Genomic DNA, 26,101 nt, shown 5'->3' on the forward strand with positions numbered 1-26,101 from the left:
GCAGAACAAATCAAAAACACAGCCCCATACCAGCTACTGTGAAGAAAATTAATTAGCCCATCCTAAACCAGCACAGACATAAGAGGTTTGAAAGTGGAGCAGTCAAGTCAGATAGGGATAGACCTTGTGTGAATGTCCTTCAAAGGAGACTTGTCAAGAGACAGCTTATTCTAAAGCAGTGTGTTGCAGATGAAAATGTGGAGCTCTTCTTTTATCTAGACATGGCTGTGTGATACTGGCACTTGAAAGATGGAACATCTGAGTGAGAAAGGCATTTAAATACTGCACTGATCATTCAATTATATATATATATAAAATAATGACTTCAGATAGAATTATTACTCTAAGTGTGTTTAGTTCTAAGCTTCCCATAAATCAAAGTTCATGCAGCTGTCAGTAATTAAAAAACTAAGTAAATTTTTGAAAACCGAGAGAGACCATGTGTTCTTTTAGGTTGTTTCTAAAGAGGAATCAAGAGCATCATCACTTTTCTGTGTGTTTCTGCTCACCTTCTAGTAAATAAAATACTGTCCCTTGTTTCATCTCTCCTCTGCAGATATAGCACTTGGGCACCACAGGGCATTTGTTACTTCTTTTGAATTGTCTGTTTGTCATTGAAGTAACTTGCTTTTCCCCATATTGTAGCAAGTATGTAGGGAAGTAACTTTACTTTTGATAGTAAGTGCATTTGTTCATACTTTCAGCTATTGTCTGAAGGTTCATTTTAAACAAAACATGAAAGAAAATATTTATGTCCCCTGTGTACACAAAAGCATTTCAAATAGACTCCAGTTAAGACAACTTTATGCAGCAAGTACTTGATTGATTATGCTAACATGTTTATAATGGCACTTTAGTTCTTTTTCCTAGAACATGGCTTTAAATTTTGTAGGCCAAAATCCTCAGTTTTAAACACAACTGCTACAGGAGAGTAGTGGGATGTTGTATGTTATTGGGAATGACCAATCTGTAGAATTTAATGCCCCTCAACATTTAAAAATAAGTTTAAAAACAAGTAAAAGGCCCGTACCTTTCTGTCCTATCTTTTAAACATCTTTAGCTTGGGTTGTTTTTCCTGATACTGTTTGCATTGTCAGATGCAGCTGTCTCTTCCAGCTGATTTTATTCAGTCACTGCCAAAAATGTGTTGCTGGACATTTGATTCCCTTAACTCCCCTCCCTCTCTTAAAAATGAGTAAATTTTTTTATATTAATGTAGGTTTTATTTATAATAGGGCAGTTAATAGAGCAGAGAAAAATCAACAAATGTAGCTAAAAAAGCTTAGTTTATTACCATAGATGTATATGAACCTGAAAAAGCTTGTTTGTTGGGAATTGTAGAAATTACAACTTCAGTGTTTTTACAAGTAACTGGAGTATGTTACCTACAGATTATATTGTTTAACCTAGTATTTTAACTGTCTGTAAATACAGGTGTTTTTTAATCAACTCTTTAAATGATTAATTAATTGATTATGCAAGTCTGTTTCCGTAGATAACAGCATTTGGATACTAGAAAAGTTTCATTAGGTGTTTTAGTATTGCTGGATTCAAACGTACTTTTTTTAAGAGTGTTTTCTGGCTTTTAAATACTTCAGCCTCACAAATTTCTTGGGAGAGATCATTTCAGCATTTTACTGTCCTAAATATGTATCTTTATAGCCAATGGCAAGTTAGGCAGCTAGTTAGGAGGTGGACATCCAAACACTTTCATGGGTCTGGCTCCCACACATAGTATTCCAGGCCATTAGCTTGGGAAATAAAGTATCTAACAGTGATTTTTCCCTCCAGTATCCTAGAAGTATGCGCTGCCTTTTCTCAGTACCCTTTTATTGCTCTTTGTACTGTTTCTGGGCCATATTACTTGTTATGCAAAAGCTGGCCTTCATTATTTTTATTACATAATTTATGATTTCATTATATAGTTATGAAATAATATCAAATACTTCGAATTCATTACTATTCTTTCATCTAACAATTAGGTCTTGGATAATACAAATAGGTTTATTTGATGGTTTTATACATTCAGATAGCAGCTGTTTTCTCTGTTATATCTTAATGGCACTCCAGTTTACCTTTTCCTTACACATATCAAGGAATCATAACCTTTACTTCTGTGATCTTATAAAGCTTGCAGTATTTTATCTATAAGGCTTAATTTGGCCAATATGTGTATAAGTTGTAAAGTACTGTTTCTTATCTAACATCTTTTGTTTGTAAACAAATTCTGATTTTAAAGCAACTCCTGCATTGTACGTAACTTCTAAAGTGCTAATGAATTTTTAGTAGTTTTGCTGAGCTTGTATACAGTTGATTGGGGGTTTTTCTCCAAACACTAAGACAGCAATTATTGTCTTATGTCAAGAGCTCTTGGAGCATTGTTTTCAACCTTTTGGTTCAGCAGAGAACCTTTTTCTCATTTAGAAATACCCAACCTTTTACTTGGCCGGAGCAAGGGTATTTCGTAAAATGCTTTGTTTTCTTGCCATAAAAACTCTAGGAAGCCCTGTTACGAAAGAAATGCTGTCAAGTGGCTTTCCTCCTGCCTTTATCACTGATGTTCAATAACCATTCAAAACTTACAGGGTCAGGTAAGAGCTTTCTTCATAGAGCAGTGACATTATTTCTGGTTAGCCTCCGATATGTTATATTTGCTGAGAGCTCCAATGCATTTTTCATTTGATTTTTTTTTTGTTTGGTTCTTTGTTTTGTTTTGTTTTGTGGTTCTATCATCTTTTACAGAAGGAATTTTTTTTTTTTTTTTTAGTTTAGTTTAGCTAACTAAGTCTGCTAATGGATCCACTGAGCAGTTTTTCAGAAATGTTTGCTAATGTGTTTTGCTTTAGGAAAATATCCAAAATAATTGGATGGAGAATGCAGCATGCAGAGTATTTTTCCAATAGCAATATTTGGAAAATTGTATATGTGAATGGTGCTGTATGCTCATTGTTGCATATATGTGTGTGTTGTAAGCTACAACAGCTTAAGTAATATTTCCACACAGCAAAATAAGTATTTGAAGACAGAAGAAGAATGAGCAACTCTTGAGTACTTGGCATAGTATCTTGGAGCTTCAGAATTATACCTTGACTTGCTTGATAATTAGGTTTATTTCTTTTTTATCTTTTAACTATTTATTGATCCTGCAAAGACTTGTGCATGTGATTAACGTTAAAATGGAAGTGTTCAGGCTGCTGAAACTAGACAGGTTCTTCACTCCTTGCAAGATTCAGATCTCTGGTTCCTTAATGTGTATATTCTTGAGAAATACTTAGGTTTTTTTCTGTAATGTAAAACGTATTCCTGAACATCCTTGAGGGGATTTTGTTAGCTTTTCTTAATGGGACATTTTAAGTGGGAAGTCTTCAACCTTTATTGTGGAGTCAGAGCAAAGGAAAATGTTGTAATGAATGAGGGGCAATGAATAGCAAGCTCTAATAAAAGATTTCATAAACACTTCCAACAACAGACACATACCATATTCACCAACTTTACTGCTATGTCACTCTTCAGTAAAAAATGAAAAGTATCTTGTTTACTCTGAGTGTTCCAAAGGGAATATATGAAAGTGTCTTGATTGCTCTAGTTCTTAGTGCTGCAACTGGTGAAATGGTTTGAACAGTCTTGCAACACCCTGAACATTGTCAGTGTTTGGGTGTTAAGAACCTGATTTATTTTACAGTAGTTCTTAGGTAGACACATTGATTTGCTCATGTGAAGCATTGCATTGGTAAGGAGTTTAAGATGGTTTTTTAGAAATAGTGTTCTCAAGAAGGAGCTTTTTTATAATCTCTTCTTAAAAAATTACCAATAGTGAGGAGCTGACCTAAAACTTGAGGCTTGTCTTCATGCTTACCTGTCTTCATTGCTTGTTTATAATTACGTACATTTCTCTGTCTTTGTCTGTATATATCATTCACTGTGTACATTCGTACTTGTTTCTGCAGTAAGTTTGTGACTACCTAGGCATTAAAATTCTCAATTTGGTTTTTGCTTCTCTGGGTCAAAAATATACCTGCCTGGTTGGTGATTCTTTAATTATCTTTTTAATATGCCATATGGTTGCCTGCAGAGAATGAAAATCTAAAGAAGCTAGAAATGTGACAAAAAATTAAAATAGTGATATCTGTGTTACATAAGAAGTTCTGAAGTCAAATATGTTTGTGAACTCAGAAATAGTCTCTAGGAAGTTCATGTTTATGACTACTGTGAATCATCTGTTATACTGCAAAGAGAAAGCTATCTTGTGTAAATGTTCTACTTTGTTTGAATCACTTCTGCTACCTGAACAGAATTTGATATTACTTGTTAAGCCTTGTAAGATATTAAGATACCTAATTTGTTCGGGTTTTTTTTAATTTGCATTGTAGGTTTTGACTTTTGCCTATAAGCATGCATTGGTAAATAAAATGTATGGAAGAGGTCTCAAGTTTGCCACCAAACTTGCAGAAGAAAAGCCAACAAAGGACAACTTAAAAAACTGCATTCAGGTAAGGAACATTTGCTCAAGTAATGGGGCTGTGTTCCTGCTGCATAAGCTTTCAGAAGTCAGATATAAGTCTTCTGGAATTTTTTGTAGTCTTCTCATTTTAGAAAGCACTGAATGTAACATTTTAACTTTTTCCAGGTTTTGTAACTCGGCCTTCATTTTAAATAGTGATTTTTTTTCTTCCTTTTTCTAGAATAACTCGTTTTTGAGTAACTGTCTTTTTTAGCAGATTTACTTTCTGGAACTTACTTTGAGGCATAAAAGAAGTAGAGACAACTTAGTCAAAGATACCTGCATAAAAATCCCCTTATGTTGCTGTTTACCACTGTTATTTTTTACTATTATTAATCATAACTACTGCTAGTAGAATTTAATGGAGAATCAATGGGAATTCCTATCATTAAATTCTTGTGCATTACATTTAGAGAATGTAGATCATATAGAATGGGGAGGAGGGGTCCCCCTTTCAGGACTAAGGAATTCAAAGCTCACCAGATCTCTAATCTGTTGTCTTTCTGATAGTAGACACTTTTAGTAAGATGTTGATATCAGTGCAGTGTTTGTTTAGATTTAGATGTTAAAAAGAGTAAGACTCATTCTTTAATGTGTGCTTTTTTTTTTTTCAGCTAATGAAGTTGCTTGGATGGACTCATTGTGCAACTTTCACTGCAAATTGGCTTCCTGTCATGTATCCACCTGATTATTGTGTATTCTAGAGAATCGAAAATTGTAAAATTAAAATGATTTTATATGGGACAGGATAGGAAAAGAGAAATTTGACTTTTTATTCGAACGCATGTTTTCATTACTGAATGCTGATTATTAAATTGTGTGTATTTATCAGTAAAGGCACCTGAGTATGGCTTAATACCTGTTAACCTAACTCCTGTCATCAGGGAGTTTCCTTATTGTGCATCCCATTGCTGGCAATGGATGTGCCAGAACTGCCAACATTGAGGATTTGGAATTAGTTTGGGAAGAATTACTGCATGCATGTTAGGTTCTGAATTGTTACTTTTAACTGCAAACCTGTAAAAGTTCTGTATTTTTTATGGTACACTGAATTTTAACATGTTTGATCTTAATTTCAATTGTATGAAGGCCTTAAAGCTACTTCAAGAGTAGCTACAATCTTACTTATTAGATGAAAGTAATGTACACCTGTATTGTTTGCAAGAGTTTACATTTAATGTTTTTAAGAAAAATTCAACCTCTCAAACTGTTACAATGTTTCTCAGAATTGCTGATGCATAGTACTCTTGTAAATTTTCATTTTGGAGTGATTTCAGGCAAACTCAGAAATCCTGGTGAAGCTGGGGATGTAGGACAGGCTGATACATGTTTAAAAGTGCCAGACAGTTACATCTTGATCAGATACTGTAAAGCTATACATAGATGTTTATTAATGTTAAAAATATAAAACACAGCAGAATAAATGTGCAAAGTTGAAGATCAAAAAACCACCATGTTAACTCTGATACTTTAAAAGGTTTTTATAATTAATAAAAATAATGAAGCTAAAAATTGTATTGGTTTCTGGATGAGTACATAAATAAAACTTGCTGAAAGAAAGCAGCTTACAAACAACAGAGGTTCAGTGCAGCCCAGAAGATCAATGTTTTTTGTTAAAGCCTTCTTACTAACATGGTTCCTTCAGTGGAGGGGAATTGGTCAGTTTGAACAGATCGTATGTATCAACCAGAGACAAATTGCTGTATCTTTTGCCTTGCTGGTTTTTCCATACTTGCAGTGCAAAACTTAGATGCATCTGCAACTTTACAACCATAAATGCACAGAAGGTGCAACATAATCCTGGAAAGCATTCCAAACTGTGAGGTGCTGCCACTAAATCAAGATCAGTAATAGTTCTCTCTTTAATTCTCTCTTACTGTGGCTTTAAGCAGCTTGACATTTGATTCTGGAAATTCTGCTAAAATGGTTGTATTAAATATATTGCAAACTTTTTCCAAAAATTCATAGTCTGTACTGAATCTGAACTTATTTGCCCATAGTAATACTGTTCCTGGCTTACAAAAGTACACCATTGTTGCTAGCAGGGGGTCCAGAGCTGCATGATGGTACACAACATCAGTTGCCAGTATGAAATCATAATGGTAAGTTGATACAGGAAAGTCTTCATTGAGGCCTTCTCCCCATACCAGTTTTCTCACTTCAGGTTTGTGGATATTCAAGTTCTTCGTATTTCTTGAAATATTATATGAGAGATTGTCAAGAACTTCAGGCAAATCAGTAGCTGTAACGTGAGCTCCTAAAGAAAACATGAGTTTGTTTAAATTCACAAAATCACTAAGGTTGGAAGAGACCTTCAAGATCATCTGTCCAACCATGAACCCAGCACCACCATAACCACCCGTAAACCATATCCCCAAGTCCCACATCCAGACGCCTTTTGGATGCTTCCAGAGACAGTGATTCCACCACCTCCCTGGTCAACTTATTCGAATGCCTAACCACCCTTTCTGTAAAATAAAAAAAATTTTCTGATATCAAATCTGAACTGCCCTGGCACAACTAATGGCTATTTCCTCTCATCCTTTCACTTGAGAGAGGGCAAAATTCATAGGCATGTAGTTGAACTTGTATAAAACTTAATCTGCATAACTGGTCCAGCCTCCCCCTCCCCAATAACTAGGGTAGTTACTTAGTTAACAAAACAGTATTTTACAATAATTTTCATTAAAAAAAAAAAGAAAAAACCCAAAAAACAGTGACAAAGTTTACTTCAACTGTTGTTTCATTGCCTTAAATTCACAAGGGCAGAGCTAGATCATCTTTCACTAGAAATCCAAAAGGAAATACAAGTTTACCAACCTAAGATACAGGCCACAATGGAAAGCAAGCCTGTTCCAGCACCAATTTCCAAAACTTTTTTGTCTTTGAGGTTGAATTGTTCTTGATTTGATTCCAGATATTGAGATAAAGCCAGTGCCTAAAATGGTTAACACATATCCATAAGAGGGTAACAGCTAAGTTGCACAAAAATTCATTAGATGTTTTTATACAAGGGTGTTGTTTTTTTTTTTAGTATAACGAGCAACACTGAAAGGTATAACAAAAATGTAATATGGGAAGAATTGTGATGTATCCTGGTTTTTTTATATATAAAAAAAATTAAAGCAGTTTATTTTTCGTTTTAAGTTTATGTGATATGGATTTACTACACACTTCTGCATGAGTCCTCTGCCAGCTCAAGACAGAATCATAGAATAAGCTGAGTTGGAAGGGACCCACAGGGATAGGCAGTGTTAAGATGTGAACCATACAGTCAGAACAGCAAAGTTTAACAATATGTAGAAAGTAATGTTCTGGTTTATTATCACAAGTGTTATGCTATACTATCGCTATCATAAAGTAAATTCAGGCTTCAGCAGAGATTTTTTGAAAACATTTTTTTGTTACAATTTTTTTAGCAAACAAAATATTAAAAATTGGTTATTTACAAACTCAACACTTGTTTATTGATAGTAGTATAACTGTTGGAAAAAAACCAAACAACACTGTATGGAAATATTATCAGGCCTTCGTAAAGATTTTGTCAGTTAGTAGAATATAAATGGGCTGTTTATAAACAACATAAACTGATGCCAAAGAAACTGTCTTCCCCCTTTTGCTTCTCTTCTTTAGAATTGTATTACTGTTTTAACTCTTGTGCTTTTCATAATGCAACACTGTCTACCTGCTCTGGGAAAGCTGACAGCTAATGAATCACCAGTCCAATTTGTGCAACCTCTCAATTTTCTTGGAGAGTTTACCATCTGCATTCTGACACTTGATTAATGTGAGAATTGACGATCTGACATTTCAAAATAAGATACTGTTTCACCCACCCATATGCTCTCTATTGTTTTGAAATTGTCTGCCATTTTTTTGTGAGCTTTTTAAATAAATGTGGATCTGAAAAAGTTTGAAATCCTAATTTTCATGTCTTTATCAGTTGACCCTCTCTTCCCTCAAAGGCAGTTTTCTTAGTCTGCATAAAATTCTGTTTTTAAGAGCAGGAGAAGCAGAGACTGAAGAACTGCTTAAAAGTATGATTTTCCATACTGTAATGAAACTGTTCCAGCCTTTTCTTTAAAATAAGTATATTTAATCATTATAACATCCTTTACTTACTTAATCTCTCACAGTTTTCTTTTTCAGCCTCCTTTTTATACTGCTGATTATTTACTTCCCAGCGGTGACTGATTGGAAGCATGGAGGAAGCGGAATGTTTCTTCCTGAGTTCCCTTACTGAGTTTTTTTTCAATCCCTACATCCAATGTACAAAACCTTTGGTGCTGTAGTCCTTTTGGCATAAACTGACAAATTACCCTAAGGCAGAGCTTTTTGCTGAAGGACTTAATTCTGCATATGGAAGGGAAACTTCCATTGTCAGAAGCATCATCTAAGAAAGCTTCCTTAATATTTGTGTGCTGCTGTCCTGTCCTGGTTTGCTCTTGTGTTACGTCAGCTTTCTGTGTGTGGTCTTGTGTACTCACCCCTGGCCATACCACAGCTCCAAAGTGTTCTATGGACTCCTGAATGACAATCTGGTGGCCAGCGTACGTGTAGTGCTCCTTATCAAAGTAGTGTGAAACTTTAGGAACCCAGTTCTGCAGTATTTTAAGAGTTACTGGTGAGCCTGTGAGAGAAAAGATTTCATGTGTTTGTGAGCAACTTGTTAAAGGGTAAAAAGTATTTTACAAAAACAGTATGTGTGGGCACATGGACTAGAAAAGTTCTCGGGACATTGGTCTCGAGTCATAGAATTGCTAAGTTTGGGAAAGATCTCGAAGATCATCAAATCCAACCATTAACCAACCCAGCACCACTATGTTCATCACTAAAATGCGTCCCCAAATGCCACATCTATGCATCTTTTGAACACTTCTGTGGGTGGTGATTCCACCACTTCCCTGAGCAGCCTGTTCCAATGCCTGACCACCCCTTCAGTGAAGACTAGTTGCTGTCCAAAAACAAGACAGTCTGTCTGGCCAGGGAGTGAAAGGAACAATGGTCATTTCCTGCCATTCTAGGTGTTCAAATGAGCAATTTAGAGATAGAAATGAGCCTTTTAGGAAAAGCTAACAATTCAAATATAAAACTCGTATATGGAATATAAAATTATATTCCATATAATAACAGCTAGAAGACTTTCAGGACCAAGTTAGCTTGTATTTCGGTGTTTGTGCTGTAGATTTTGTTTGTGAGGCCAGCAGCTCCAGAACAGCAAGCTGCTTTTTACGTAAGAAGGACTTGGGATTTGCATCTCACATTGAAGAAAACCTTACACTTAGTAGTTGTTTTTTAAGCATCCTTCCACAGAAGGAGGGTTGTAAGACACTTTTATGTTGACATACACAATGTGATTCAGCTAGTCAGTGCTACAGTTGTCCTAGGCTGTCTCATCATAGCAAGGAGGCTCGTGGGAGAAGTTTTTCAGATCTGTGCTGAACTGTTCCATCTGATGTCACTGAAAATGAGGACACTATTCTGAATGACTGAACTTTTGTTGGAAGCCTGTTAGCAGGATATGTGTAGAATTAACTGCAAGGGAAAATTTTGCTCTGGCTTGCAGGAATTTTAATTGATGCCTGCCTGGAATCCTTGGTAGCTGTTGGAGCAGTTTAGCCTGTTGAAATTTGTAATACCACAGCTTTAACAGTGCCAGCCCAATCAATGCATATGATAGCCATATCTCTGATTGTAATTGAGAAATAATTCTTAGATGTCTAAGTAAAATCCAAAGACCTTTTTAAATATTTATCTTAATTATGGCAATGGGGTATTTTTGTAGATTTGATCTGATAATATGTGCAAACATAAGGGGAAATAATGGGGAAAATTGGATATCAAAGGAAAAGGGACATGATGACATCTACTGTATTTGAAGACTGACAAAAATCAAAATATGATATGCTAGCATGCCATAGCAATTGCAGTATTTAAATTGGATTAAACCTGTGTTGGATTCTACGTGCTTGGAGCTGCAAGTGCAGTTTTCAGAGTCACACTGCTCTTCACAGGTTTCTTCTTCCTTGGATTGGCAGTCCATTGTTCCTTCAGTTTTGTTGGGGAATGGTGGCTGCTGTGCAGAGATCATGGCAAAAGAGCTGAAATAGAATGGGAAAAGTAATACTATAAAATCTTGCAGGCACTCTCTTCATATGAAATATGACTGGAAAAGGAGATTGAGTAGTTTGGGTGGGCTTTGGTGGCCTTTTGGTTTTTTTTTTTCCAGTGATGGATTGAAGGGACAGGATGAAATGTAACAGCCCCGCTCCACTGGGTGGTACAAGCAGTTTCTGGAAATGTAGTAATGCTCTCAGAATTTTTATTAATATCTCATTTATCATTTTTATTATTGTGTTTATTTTATCATTTATGCAGAAGCTTGACATTATGTCACTGAATTGATACCACTAGTCAGTCTGAAAATTGAGCTACTCTTATCAGTTGAAGCAATAGCTGAGAAAAAAACCTGTCTTTTCATGTCTGTGACTTTTTAGCTGTGTAATTTACTATTTTCAAAAAACTTGGGACTATGATTCCAGAGATAAAACTGTTTCATTTGCTGCAGCCAGTGCTCTTGATTTTGTCTCCTTGCATAGCGTTGCCTTCTCTTCTCTGTCTTTTCCTGCAGAACAGCTAACTCAGTTACACTGAAATGCAGTGAACTGCAGAGTATGCAGATGGCAGTCAGGAAATCATTGCAGTGAGAAGATTGAATCCATGAAGCTTTTTGGATAACTCTGTTATGAATGACTGTGCCTCCTCAGTGTACAGGCAGCACCCAACCTAAGAAGGAACTGCTTGATACCAGCTAACATCAATAAAAGCAGGAACAGGACTTGATGTAGATTTACTTGGGGAGAAATAGGTCAGTGGAATTTTTTGCTTGACTAGAGTTTTCTTCAGTGAAGCACCTATGTATATGCATATATCTGTGAGTGTGTGGAGGTACATATAGATAGCTGTAGATATATACACAGACACATCTATATTTAAAGAGCAAAAGGTTCAGGACTTGCTCTGGCCAGAGGCTGTACAAGTTCACCTTTGCCACATAACATGATGGCTGGAGTGAGCTATGTTTTTATCCAGGATAAAAACATTTGTCCATTCTGCTCATTCTTGAGACCGCATATTTGCTCTTTCCAGCCACAGGCACTGCAGACAAAGTGTTGTATCATTTGTTTGGGTTGCATCATACTGCAGGAGGCTGGTTTAGGTATCCTGGCTGGAAAGGAGTAAATCTTTGCCAATGGCCAAGAGGTTTAGCAATGCCTGCAGGTAGTTTTTTAAGGAGCAGTGTGACTGCTGACTTACGTGGGTGATTTAATTTGCACATGATATTGACACCATTACAGTTCTACTGATACCTGATACATTCCTTATATCAGCTGCTGTGTTTATTCACAAGGACGTGATTTCTGTTCTAATTCCTCTGACACTGCATTTGCTCAGTCTTGGCAGTGATTTTGTACTCTTACAGAAAAGAGTGCTTTAAAGTGCTTTAAATCGATTTCTGCACGAGTTTTTTTTTTTCTTCAGAGGGTCTCCATCTGGCTAGTAACAAGATCTGGCTTTCCCCCATTGTGTGTGATTCGAGGTACGATGATGGTAGGTAAGAGACTGAAGTTAATGGTGCAGTTACTGCATTTCCTGACATGAGTGAGTGCATCCATGTTCACATTCCACGTGTGACAGTGTGCCTTCTTCCAACAGCAATGATTTCTCATTTAATCAAAAATAGGCTTCTGGACTTGAGCAATGGCTCCTTTTCATGCCTTAAGCTAGAATAAAATCTGTTCATATTCTAATGTTCTCGGAAATCTCTGTGAAAATATTTTCAGACTTGTGCAATTGGGAGGGTACATAATGAAAAGAGAAGAATCTGTCAGAAATGGTGATGGCTACAGCTGGGAAGCATTTGGTTGAAGATATAGTCTTCTGAACATTTTATATTGAAACATGCAGAGCACTACATTCTCATATTTGGGGGTTTTTGGGTGAGTATTTTGTTTGTTTTGGTGAGGTTTTTTGTAAGGCTCTTTTGCATGACATTTGTGCTATTTAACTGAAAAAGCCAATCCTGGAACTAAAAAGCAGGAGAAAACTTTACCTTGTCCAGTACTCTACTATTTATAAAACCAGAAGGCTCATTGAATGAGTAAACTGTTAATTTGTCAGTTTGGGTGGAAAGTGATCCCCCTGTATTTTTTTTTCCTTGCTTAAACAAGTTCTTACTACAACAGGCCAAAATTTCAGTTGGCTGTGGGTGAATTCCAGAAAATAGCTTGGAATCATGCTTAATAAATACAAATTTGTGAATCATCTATTAAGCGCCTACAGCAAATAAAATTGTATCTCTGATCCTGATATGTATGTATACCCTATTATCATTCAGAGCTCTAACTTGATTAGACTTGTTATGTTACATTTTCAAATTAAAAATTGTTATGCTTTCCCTCACTTTGTCCTTTGAGTTCCCCTAAAATGGGAATCTGCTTAAATATTTATAAAGAAACTTTGCTGGTTTCACTAAATCCCTTAAAATGATCATGAGGCCTCAAATCCGCACCAGTGGTTACCCTGCTGCTGGTGTGGTCCTTAAGTCCATCAGTTACCTGGGTTCTTAGGTGGTGATTTGGGGGATAAACACTATGCACTCTGTGTTTGTATGTCACCTGACACACTGGGCTCTGGTTTATGGCTGGAGCTTCTAGATGCTATAATAATATCTTGTAGAGGTGTAGCTTTTGCTAAACAGAAAGGGGTTTATAAGTGCATATATATGGATATATACGCACATTTATTCTGCTGCCATAATTATTCAATTATATATTTCATAGGAGTTATAAGTAAGGGTTTTTTTAGCTGCAAACTACAGGACAGCTTTAGTCTTATAAAACCAAGAATTCAAGTATATTAGTGTCTTGGCCTTAATGGTGTACAGCTTTATTTATCATTTTAAATGACAAACTGTTCATGAAGACTACAGGCACAAGTGGGTATTGAGAAGCTGTTTGCAAATAGGTAATGTTTGCATTATTGCATTCTCTATGTGTAATATGTTCAAGTTGCTGCTGCACTCCTAGAATTACAAAAAAACCCCCATTTCTCCCTGTTTTGACATTTTTCTGATCCATGTTTTACTGAAAATTATATATCTCTAAAAGAATTTTAGTTTGATGACGTTGCAAGCAAAATCTGTTCCCTTAGAAAATATTGGCTCTTTCTGAATATTAGCAACTAGGTTTTTTTCCAAATAAGTCATGTTGGGAAATAATTATCTAAATTCTTTCAAACCAGTATTGACTTCATTAATAGTCTTAATCTGTCGTGAACAAAACTTAGAAAATCACATTTGATTTCTTCAGAACCTAAGGAAGAAAGAATAATTCACAAAACTATATCTATTTGACAATATTACATAAAATTAACAAGGTAATGAAACAGGGGCAAATTGTAAGATGATGATAAACCTTAAGGTAACAATTTATCCCCTGTAAGAATAAATTTTGTGCCTCTTAAACTGCTGAAATCGATGCTCAGAAAGAGCTTTTAATATCCAGCTACGTGGCCAAAAAAAAGTAGGTTAGTGAGCAGTGCTATGTCTCTGGGTCTTCAGCTGTAAACACAACTCTGCTGAAATGTGTTTCATCTCAGCACAGACTTGCACAGTGTACTCTGGGTTAGTCTGAAATATTTGGGCAAAAGCCAATTTCATTTGCTTACATGGAGAATGCAATTGCAGTCTGTTCGTTGCAAGATTGGGCTTAACCATACACTTACCATATGTTAACATCTGTTTCTTAGAGCTCATGCAATTTTCTCATGTTATCATGCACTAGATTAAAAAAAACCACCAACAATATAAATGGTAGGAAATAAAGGAAATGTCAATGCTAGGAACATCACTACAGTAAATCTATGTGACATTTGAATCTCCAAGGTAAATGCACCCAAATACCCCAAGCTAGTGACCGTCACTCTGCACGAAACAGAGAGCTGGATTCTGTTGGCTCACAGAGCTGACCTGAATGAAATACAAGAATTCAGACAAAGGTATTTCTGTTGTTAGTTAGCAGGGAACACAAAGGCATGTCAGGCGAGGTTAGCTGGGCAGCTGTGTGGGTACCTGATGTGGCAGAGGCCACGGGAAGTTTCCTGTGGGTGGATGCACGCTCCAGAGGTTTTTATACAGGCGTGCACCTGAAAAGAATAACTTTCCCCTCCAGCCAGTCGGATTGCAGGTTATTTAGAGTAACATTACCAGGCAGTGCTCGAAGAACTTACCGTGTTACACTTAAGTCTTCCACATGTGCAGTACAAAATCAAAACTCTTTTGGACTTTGAAGTCCCAAGCATACAAACCTTTCTTGGCTCCTCCAGACTCTGGTTCTGTTTTTGCAGATGACGTGTTCCCTGTGTTCGCCTTACATCAGCAGAGCTGAACCATGCAAGCAACTTACTGTGGGCAAACTAGCACATAAATAATGAGTGTGGCCACTTGGCAGCAGCCCAAGCATAGGGGAAAGGTCATGAAGCTCCCACTACCAGGAAAAGGTCAAGTCTTCCTTGCCCTGCTGAACGTCTGGCTGGGGAAGCTGTGGGTACCCTCCTCATCCTGAGTCACAGACAGTATGGGGAAGTGTCAGTCCTAAGGAAAAAACAACTTTCTCATCATCTTCAGTGCAGGTCATATCCAGTGCAAGAGGGCGCAAAACAAATGAAAATCATGAAAATCCCACTTTCATCAGAAGATCTTCCAGCTGATTGTTTTAAAACAGATGGATGTCATAGATGTTGAAGATGAACCAGATGTGTATTCCTTACACATCTCAAGAATTTGAGAGGTTTATATTCCTGTTTTTCTTTTGCTGCCCTTCTGCCCTCCCTTCTCCTTCTTTGCAAAGATTCTGCCAGAAGAAATTCAATCCCATTAGAGGACAGAAAAATTTAAAAGCTACTTTCAAAGTCATAAAGCTAGAAAATAACCCCTGGATAATAAATGAAGAGCTGAAGGCTGGCGAAAGAAATGGGGGAGGCAGAGGGAATGCAGATTTTTAACTCAATTTATAGGTGTTTTCATTTTGGAGTGAACAGCTTTTGAATTCGGGCAATGCTCTTCTGAGGAGTGGCAAAGGTAAAAAACGAACCTTTTGTGTCATGGCAGCTGTTCCATGTGTGGGCTGCTGTGTGTCTCTAGGAGTCACACCAAGGACAGAAAACACTTGGCTCCACATTCAAATGCTCATCAGTTTATTTCCTCTGAAATTTGATAGTTAAAAGATACTTTTTAATTTATACTTGGGAACTAGTATTAAGATAGTGACCGTATTAAGTTGATATTGTAAACATTGCATTCCACAGACCTGCCTGACTTTACAAGTAGTGGAAGTGAGTGGTCCTGAGGTAGGTCAGTAGCTGTTATTGGAAATATGAAGATAAGCTGCTGTTGGAATGACTGCCATGGCTTTTTTAAGACGTGGTCTTTTGAGCAGGCATGTTCCCACTGTCATGTTTATTGTATTTGTCACCAGGGGTGAATGTAGCTCCGACTGGTGCTGCTGTCAAAGTTCTGTCCTAAGCTTTGGAATGGGGCTGGTGCTGGACATAAACAGTTTATTTGTTAAATGAAATCAGAGGAATTGGCTTACTCTGTGTTGTGTCTCTTGTAGCAAGGATAGCAACTGTAGGGACAGTGTTACAGCTTATTTATGAATCATGCAGGCATGGCTTCATTTTTTTTTATAACTCATGGAGGAATCAGCACTGATACTCTGAATTGTAGCTTTTGTTGACATATATTTACTATATAATTTCTATAAATACTTCTGGTTCCACACTCAACTTCCAATTATTTCTTGTTTAACATTGAAAATGAGTGTTGTCTGGACGGGTAGCTATTACAGCTGGTGGTGGGGTCCGAGGCTGTGACCCAGGAAGAGGTGACCGGTCCGGGGAGATGGTCCCAAAAGGAATCGCCTTCCCGAGGCCCGGTGTCTTCCCTCAGCTGCTGGCAGGAGGGCCCTTGCAGAAGCTGTCAGCTCTTTAGTGATTATCAGCTCGTGATTCCAGCTCAGCTCTGCAGGGCAGCCTCCAGGCCAAACCAGACCGGAGAGAGAGATGAGAAGACCCATATGGCTGGTTCCGCACGAAGGTAGCTTTATTGTGGGTTCCCTCCGGCGAAGGGAAGGCCAGGGATGAGCTCTCTCCTCTACAGAGGCGAGCTGGTCTTCTTTTATAGGGATACAGGGGATCAGCAAGGGGACCAATGGATTACAGAGGGTCTGGGATAGACCAATGGGTTACAGAATGATCTGCATAGGGTATCCCAAAGGATTGTGGGTCTACTTTTCCCCACCATGACTCAAAGTCCTTTCCAGGGAGTCCTGCTGGGCGATTGCGAAGTCTCTTATCTCAGCAGACATCCCTCCAGGGCAGTGGCTGGGCACATCCCACAGGTAGCCCCAGGGAATTAAAATTTCTCCAGACTTCTGTGAATGGGCAGGCTGAGGGCATTACATCACCTCAGTTCTATGTGTAAAAGGGCATTTTTCAGTTATTAGTTCAACGTCCAGTTCCACAAAGCTCTGACTTATTTGGTTGGCTTTTCTGTTTCTCTAAACACTCATGGGAATTTTGCCATTTAGACCATTGGTGGAAGACAAAATGCAACAGGCTGCCAAATGTGATCAAGTAAAGCAAACTTCAAGTATTTTTAGAATGTGTGTATTTTAATGTGAATTGTGTAGCTTGCATAGGTTTGGGGGGTGTGTTAAGTCTGGTAATGTGAAACCTAATTGGTAGTGTGGGTCTTTTTCCCATTTAGTGCTATTAAACTATCAGGAAAGCTGGGAAGAGTATTTTTCCTGGCTCTGTCACTGAACTCAGCAGTAGCATTCTCTTCAGTGTATAGGCAGAGTAAAATTGTATTCATATTATTGGATTATAGATTACAGTGTTTCAATTTTAGAACAAATTTAAAGTTCCTCTGCTGTTAACAATAGCAATTACAGCATAAAAGTGGTGTAAAACTATTAAAATTTAAATGATTGTGATAAACAGGGATTACAGTCATTTACAGTCATTTAACACATCAGGAGCAAGAAGCCTGCCAGATATATGCCAAAAGACAGCAAGATTAAGCCAGAAAGGTTAAATTATATTCTTGTCAGTTAAATTGATAACCACAGATGAACAGGACCAGATGGTAATTACTCAGAACTCCACAGTGGTATTACCAGCTCCACACCAAAATGTCGTGCCTGCATCTGAAAGTAGGCTTGATACCCAAGCACAGGAAATTGTACAAATGTGAGGTGTATTTCTAAGGGGGTCTTGGAGACATATAGGGAGCAGTGGGGCAAGTAAGTCTGACATCTGTGCTAGTTAAACTGAGAGGAACAGCAGGGCTGGTGATAAATAAGAGGTACAGAAGGTTTTGTGTGTTCTTTGACAGTGTCTACAAAGATGTCATGGATGGTCCTCCAGTTTACAGCGTCCAGGGCTTTCCACAGGCTTTTCATAGGTCACTCACTAAAGATCCTTACAGAAATTGAGTTTTGTTGGGAGAAGGTGTTTTATCTTTTGTTTTAATAATTTGACAGCTAGGAGGCAATAAATGGTCAGGTTTCCAATGACCCAGGAGGAACTGTGCTGCTGAGTGTATTCCTAAAAGCTAGTGGAAAATAATGTGGTGACAATAATGTAGAATTATTCAAGACAGTGAAAAGCAAAATAAGCTGCAGAGTTCCAGAAGGATCTCTGGCATGTTATGAGAGGTGATAATGTGATAAATGAAATTCAGTGCTGACAAGTACCACATAATACACAGTCTCTAACTCAGTACCACCTAGGAAAGAGATTATAATGGCACCAGAGGCAGCTATATACCACAGCTATATACCTCTAAAACCACATCAGTAATCAAAAACACAAAGGGATTGTTGCATTTTTATAAGGAAATGGGAAAAAAACCAACCAACCAACCAACTAACCAACCAAACAAAACCAGTGAAAATGGAACACTGTTTTTTCTAGTATAGGAATTCAGACATTGTCTCCTATTTTCAGTGTGCCATGAATCTTTAATTAAAACATTCATGGTCTTGGAGCTTCTGCAGGATTTGTGGGAGGGCCTGGGTGACCTGGTGAATGACTGATGAAAAATGGCAGGCTCACACTTCTAGAGCAGATTCTCCTCATTCTTATTGCTGGAGACATCTGTCAGCAACCAGCTAAGTGTCTACAGCATGGTCTTGGCATGGTCTGCTGAAGTATAAAGAACTGCAAGGTGAATTTATTCCAGGTTGGCATCCCTGACAGGGAAACACCAGTGAAATATGTCACAGGAATTAAGGGATATTTCTCTAGGAAGATGACACAGCCGACAGCTCAGCTGAGGTGCCTTTATAACAAAGCAGGCAGCATGGAAAACAGATGGGAGGAGTTGGAAGCCACTGTGCTGCTGGAAATCTGTGACCTAGTTGCCACTACTGGAACTTGGTGGGATGAATCCCATGACTGGAGTACAACTGTTGATGGATACAGGCTGTTCAGAAGGCACAGGGGAGAAAGGAGAGATGGGGGGCCTGCCCTCTGCACCAAGAGCTGCACTGTGTGAAGAGTTGTCTCTGAAGAACAGCCATGAGCAGGTCAAAAGCCTGGGATGAGAACCAGAGACCAAGGCAGCAAAGAGGAAGTCGTGTTGGTGCCTACAGGCCCCAGATTAAGGGGAGCTATTGATAAATCCTTCTTGCTCCAGCTACAGGAGGCACTGTGCTCACAGGGGAGACTTGAATCACCCTGAAATCTGCTGGGAAAGTTGCACGGTGGCTCTAGGCAATCCAGGAGACTTCCTGTTATCCAATCCAGGATAACTTCCTGACACAGCCCTACCAGAGGGGATATAATACTGGACCTGATGGTCACCCACACAAGCAGGCTATTCTGGGATGTTGATCACTGCAGCCCAGGCTGCCTCCAATATTATGTGCTGGTGGAGTTTGCAGTCCTAAGAGATATGGGTCAAGTGAGGAATAAAGTTAGGCCCCTGAACTTTAAGAAAGCAAACTTCAGGAAAGCCAACTTTCAGCTCTCCAAGGAGGTAGTAAATAGGACCTTCTGTGAAAGTGTCCTCAGGAACAAGGAAGCAGTACAGACCTGGTAGATCTTTAGGGACACTTTCCACAGAGTGCAAGTGATTGTGCTTCCCAGGAGCAATCAATCAGGCAAAGAAGGCAAGAGTCTAGCATAGCTGAGTTGGGACATGATGGTTAAACTAAAGGGCAAGAAGGAAATGCATGGGCAGTGGAAGCAAGGGTAGGTGTCCTGGGAAGAGCATAGGGGCACAGTCTGTCAGTGTAGGGGTGTGGTGAGGAAGGCTGAGGCAAAGCTGGAGCCCAGCTTGGCAAGGGATGCAAAGAACAAGAAGGGGCCCTACAGATATCTCAGCCAGAAAAGGAAAAAAAAAACTGTACCACTCATGACAAGCAAGGCTGACACACTGGTAAGAGCAGCTGAAGAGAAGGCTCAGGTGCTCAACAATGTTTCTGCCTCAGTTGTCACTGACAGCCTCTCTTCCCACACCTCTTGAGTGAGTGGACCACAAGACAGGAGCTAGGGAGCAATGTGCTTCCCACTGTTAGCGAAGATCAGGTTCATGACCACATGAGGAATCTGATTGTCCAGGAGTCTGTGGGATCCTAGGAGATGCATCCCAGAGTCCTGATGGAATTGGCTGATGTAGTTGCCAAGCCACTCCCCATGATACTTGAAAAGTCAGGTGAAGTTCCAGGTGACTGGAAAAAGGGATACAAAGTATCCATCTTTAAAAAGGGTAGAAAGGAGGACCCCGGGGAACTACCAACCTCTCAGCATCGCCTCTGTGCCTGGGAAAATCATGGAGCAGATCCCTCCTAGAAGCTGTGCTAAGGCACATGGAGAACAGGGAGGTGACTGGAGACAGCCAGCACAGCTTCACCAAGGGCAAGTCCTGCCTGATCAACCCAGTGCCCTTCTATGATGGAGTGACTACATCAGTGGATAAGGGAAGGGCAACGGATGTCATTTATCTGGACTATGGTAAAACCTCTGACAGGGTCCCCAGTAACAACCTTTTCTGAATTGGAGAGAGGTGGATTTTTTGGGTGAATTTTTCTGTGGCTGAGGAATTGGTTGGATGGTCACATGCAGAGAGTAATGGTCAATGGCTCAAAGTTCAGATGGAGATTGGTGACAAGTGGAGTCCCTCAGGGGTCTGTACTGGGACCAGTGTTATTTAATGTCTTCATTAATGACATAGACAAAGGGACTGAGTACACCCTCAGGAAATTTGCAGATGTCACCAAACTGAGTGGTGCTGTTGACACACCTGAAGGATGTGATGCCATCCAGAGGGACCTGGACAAGCTCGAGAAGTGGGCCCATGGGAATCTCATGAGGTTTAACAAGACCAAATGCAAGGTGCTGCACCTGTGTCGAGGCAACCCCTGTTGCCAATACATGCTGGGGGATGGACAGATCCCCATCTATGGAAACATTCAAGGTCAGGTTGGATGGGGCTCTGAGCAACCTGATCTAGTTCAGGATGACCCTGTTCATTGCAAGAGGGATTGCACTAGATGACCTTTAAAGGTCATCCCTTCCAACCCAAAGCATTCTATGATCTTCAGTGTTCGGCATTTTTTTTCCAATTCATTATGGCTGTGGAATGAATTCTCAGCTTAAGGTCACTAATACCCAAAGTTAATTCTGGTGGCCTTCCTGAATAAGGGCAGTGAAAGGTGTAGGATAACACTGAATATGAACCTCAAACCAAACACACTGTTTTCATTATTTTTAAAATAAGAAATCCATTTTCCTTGGTAGATACCTTCTTTTGCTTGCCTGGGTCAGGGATGGTGACTCAACCACTTCACTGGGCAGCCTGTCTCAGGGCTTGACAAAAACTTTATTTTTTTTCTTTAGTTGATTCAATGTTTCATGTTAATCAGGCTTAGCCTTATTTGCACATACAATGAGATGACACGCATCTCAAAGAGGGGAGTAAAGCTGAGTGTTGCTAGGCAAGTAACCTGGAACAAGTTGCCCAGAGAAGTTGTGGATGTCCCCTCCCCCCACCCCGGAGGTGTTCAATGCCAGGCTGGATGTGGCTCTGAGCAACGTGGTCTAGTGGAAGGTGTCCCTGCCCATGGTAAAGGGGTGGGAACTAGATGATCTTTGGGTCCCTTCCAACCCAAACCATTCTGTGATTCTACGTAATTATTTTAAATTGTGCTGACACAAAGGGGATTTTCATGTTCAGGAGCATGGAAGAGTGAAGAAATGCTCCAAGATTTTATGCTGAGAAGAGGGACACCGGGCTGTGCCCACCTTGTCACCAGCTCCTGACTGCTGTTAGCTGTGTATTGTGCATTTAATGCCTGCTCTGTCCTTCCCTGGCAGCGCAAGCACTGCAGCTCATTAGCAAAGCTGTTGAGGAAACCAGTGCTGCATGACTTGGATTTATTGCAAGAGCCAAGATGGTGAGGAATGGGACTCTAAACTGAGGATTTATTTCCATAATCTAACCTTCCTCTGTAACTTATGCTGCTCTGGATTAGCCTAAAGAGCCTCATTCATGTGATGATAGATGTGTTCTGTACCTTCTGTGCCTGTCTATGTTGTCTATTGAACCAAGAGCTCTTCCTGTCTTGCAAGAAAAACAAGGGGACAGGTGAGTCAAAATTTTTTGGCAGTCTGAGTAGGACCTTCCTTCACTTTTCTTTAAGTGAAGAGCCCTGGAGTATTGTTTCAGTGCACACTCTAATACCAGAATTAACCGGTTGGTTTTTTGGTTTTTTTTAAACTAGTAATTTCCTTTTTGAGTTTTTTGTCCAGCTTCCATAAGTGTCTGTTACTATAGTAAAGACCATTTAGATGCCACACACTTGCACAGGGAGGTTGGCTAGAGAGGTACAGCTGCAGAGGGAAGGCAGGGAAGGAACAGAGGCACAACCTCTGGCACTGCTGCATGTGAAAAATGCATTTGACTGTGTGAAGTCGTGGGCAAATCAGATCCTTTGCCCTCATTTTCACATCTTGACAGCAGAGGCAATATAACTTGTCCATGGATTTTTTTTTTTTTTGACACAGATTAATTCCTGTTTAATAAAGTCACACACTTCAGCTTCCCTCAGCAGTGAGTTTTGAGGATATATTCAAACCTTCTCTAGTTAATTTTTCAAAATCTGAAGCTGTTTGCCTTATTATTTTAGTTTGAATTTTGTCATTAATCTCAGTTCTCCTCTGTTTTAAACAGGGACAGATTTTTCACCTCTTTCTCATCTACTTATTCATCCCACCTGTTTGGAGAGCTGCTGCTCCCTGCAGAGAGAAGTCACTAAAGCTGAACTTTCATCTGAACTCTCTCAAAGCTCTTCACTGAGGAGCCCCCTGCCTTGCCATGGGGTGTTCTCTTACCTCCTGTGGTCCCTCTACCATTTCTCTGCTGCTTGTCTAGAGAAGGACTCAATGCCATCTGCTATTTTTTCCTAATGGCAAGGAAAGATCTTGAACTAATTCCATGTAGCTTTTTATAGAGCTAAGATTGTGATGGTCTTAATATGCTGAACTGGAAGTTTAGCAGCAGGGGCTGCCCTTACTCAATCTGTTTGGGGCTGGTTACCATATACACAAACAAGGGACCAACTGAAGCTGGCTCTGTCAAGGATGAACACCCCACTCTCAGGGCTACAGGCTTTGGTTGATTACAGTTACCACCATTAACACTGACAGAGCTATAATTTAACAGCTTACTTTTTTGTTTTTGTTGGGTTGTTTGATTTTTTGTTTTGTTGGGTTTTGGTTGGTTTTGTTTTGGGGTTTTTTTGTAGGATATATAATTATCCCCTGTTGTAATAATATTTGCCAAGCAACAAATTCTTCAAGTTCTTATTCAGGTAAAGCTCCTGAAGCCAATAAGGGTTTTGTTGTGGTGAGGGTTGATTAAATGGCTGAATAGCAAGAATGAAGGTTCTGATTAATGGTATCCCACTGAAAAGTCTCCTTGCTTCTCTTCCCCTTGTGAGAAATGTGGTGTTTCTCTAGAAGGAAAGTAAGAGTGTATTTAAAGTCATTTCAAATGAATGACTAGTGAGTAGCTCAAGCAATATTATAATGAAGCAATTTGTTTTGCAGCAGGAATAAGTATTCAGAAATCAGTCTTTGCAGACTAATACTAGAAGTATTTAAAAAATATTAGATGGAAGAGTCTATTGACTTAGAATCCTGGAATCATTAAGGCTGGAAAGGACCTCTAAGATCGAGTCCAACTGTTAACCCAGCACTGCCAAGCCCACCATTAATCCCTGTGATTTTTAACAAACCTGGACTTGTATGAGCTTCACTATACAGATGCAGAATACAAATACAGTCTGTTTCCTTAACTATTGTGTGTGCAAATCAAAAAATCTAATGCAAATCAAAGCAGGTCTGTGCCTCAATTAGTCCTCAAACTCTTGATGACATTATTGAAACCATAGTGGAAATGTCAGATGGTTACCATAAAGTTCTGTGTCACTGGAGAGGGGGCTTTTTTGCCTTGGACCGCAAAAAACATATATTTCGTATTTTTTCCCAAGTTTATCTTTAAGAGGGCTCTTCTACATTTGGCATTGTGCTTTTTTAAAAGTTTTTTCTTGCCTCTCCCTTTCTCCATTTATAGAATGAGTTTGGGTGCGAAAGGGATAGTTCTGAAACGTCCAGTTTCACTTGGATTTAATCAAGATCTGTGTGCTGCAGCGTCGTATGTCTGAAAGCTCAGCAGGTTTGTCCAAGAAAGAACTGCAGAATTTAATCCTGAGTCACAAATAATATTTATTTTTAAAAAATCTAATGAGCTCCAGTGTCTATCATCACATTTTTTAGCTGCTGGCTGGAGCTATAAATGGGCTAATAAATTCAGTACAACCTTATCTGCTGTGTCTTGCTGTGCACCTGCTTCACAGGAAAACCTGTGCTGTCCATCTCTTAGGTAGGAATAGGATGCTGATTTTGGCTCTACAGAAGTTTAAAAGGATTGCAATCTGGATGTTTAACAAACATCTTCAGTCAGAAGTGATCATTAAGTCCTTCCTAGCTCACTGAAGAGGGAACTGCTGGCAGTGTACCCGTCATGATTTCTTTAGGACATCAGAATTAGTTTCTGGTTTTAGTCTGCAGAAGCACAAATTAGAGACATAAATCAAGGTCTGACTGTTTGAAGGGAGAGATTTGGCTTTTTTTTATTTTATTAGAAAGACAGCTGAATCTTAGCTTATTTCCTCAGCTTCACCTACCTTATCAGTGCGTTTTGTGAAGGTGAGAGGCCAGAAGGCCCAGGAACTCAGTGCCAGGGAGGAAGTCAGCCCTGGCAAACCTTTTGTTGTGCCACTGCCTCTGCAGTCATGCAGTGTGCCTGCAGTATGTTAGGAATGGCCCAGAAAAAGCAGAATTACGTTATCTGGAAAGTACCAGTAACACTTAAGGCTATGGAAGATTTGTCTGGCAGCTTTTGTAAGGCTATTCAGAAAAGATATTTTGGGATAGCTATTACATCAAGGTTAAAATGATTCCCTGCCAGCACCACCAAAAAGATGAGGGGTTACTTTATACATTTCATGCCAGTGATGGGCCCCACAAATACTTTGTTGGCCTCCTCCCCTCCCAGGATGTGGTTCCAGGCCTCCATTTTCAAGCCAATTGGTCAAAACCACAATTGTTTTAAAAGCTCTTCGAGGACTGCAATTGCAGCATTGCAGCACAGACAGAAGCTCAGAGGAGGAGTAGCTATACAGTGCAGGGATTATCTTCAAGTGAAATGTATGCCATGAGTAACTAGATCGTGCCACCGAGCACAGGCTAATCAGCAATCCTGGACAACTACATCTGGTGTTCCAAACCTGGTTTTGTGTCCCTTGCTCATCCTCTTCTCCATCCCAGAGCTCCAGCCTTCCTGCCTGCAAGCTTGCTGTCACCGGCAGGTGCTCTGCATTTCTGCTCCTGTGTACTTGGGTGGTAAGGAGTGATGCTCACACCTGTCTGAGTGTTCATGACCTGCTCTGGTGTCACTGCTCTGTGTGAAGCCTCTCTGCAGGGAAATTATTACTCATGTATCTCCAAACTGTGCTGTTGTGTGGATACTTTTACCTTGTTTCTCTTTCTGCTCAAACACTGAAATGTACTGCTCAGATTGCAAGGAGCTCTCTCCAGCTGTTTCAAATGGAAATAGCTATTATGGATGTTATGCAGTAAATGATTTCCTAGGCAGTTATCCATGCATGAGTTATGAAATTCAACTAGAAGAATAACTTTGGTTTTAATTATCGCTTCTGCAATGCGGCTCTTCTAAAGAATGTTGTTAGGGGTAGTGCCATGTGAGCTGCCAAAGCTCCTCTGCTCCTGATGTGGCTTCCCCCTGCACGTGTTTCGGGAGGCAGTGATCAGCCTGGGGTGCCTCCCTCCGCATTGCTGATGGATGTGGTTCTCTCCCAGCTGTTGGTCCTCCTGCTGTGCACTCACAGATGTATCTGTTGCAAAGGCACTTGTGATGGGGTTTCTCAGTCCTTGCTGACCAGGTTC

At 39.5% G+C, this 26,101-nt stretch overlaps 2 protein-coding genes across 3 annotated transcripts in view; one reads left to right on the forward strand and one right to left on the reverse strand.

Annotated features, from left to right (window-relative positions):
• TPP2 (tripeptidyl peptidase 2) overlaps positions 1-8,420 on the forward strand; it is a 55,376-nt gene extending 46,956 nt beyond the window's left edge. For both annotated transcript variants that reach the window (XM_039563180.1, XM_039563232.1), the window contains 2 exons: positions 4,371-4,490; positions 5,116-8,420. In XM_039563180.1, coding sequence (XP_039419114.1) covers positions 4,371-4,490; positions 5,116-5,205 — 210 coding nt within the window. In that variant the 3' untranslated portion in view covers positions 5,206-8,420. The remainder of the gene's footprint in view (positions 1-4,370; positions 4,491-5,115) is intronic.
• Positions 6,223-14,886, reverse strand: METTL21C (methyltransferase like 21C). The gene is made up of 5 exons (XM_019282881.3): positions 14,870-14,886; positions 10,451-10,602; positions 8,989-9,131; positions 7,322-7,439; positions 6,223-6,758 (listed from the first exon to the last, which is right to left on the reverse strand). Exons 2-5 carry the CDS (start codon positions 10,590-10,592, stop codon positions 6,364-6,366), a joined length of 798 nt encoding a protein of 265 aa, XP_019138426.1. The 5' UTR covers positions 10,593-10,602; positions 14,870-14,886; the 3' UTR covers positions 6,223-6,363.
• Positions 14,887-26,101: the final 11,215 nt, after the last annotated feature.

Source organism: Corvus cornix, chromosome 1 (genome assembly GCF_000738735.6).
Source record: "Corvus cornix cornix isolate S_Up_H32 chromosome 1, ASM73873v5, whole genome shotgun sequence".
Classification (NCBI taxonomy): Eukaryota; Metazoa; Chordata; class Aves; order Passeriformes; family Corvidae; genus Corvus; species Corvus cornix.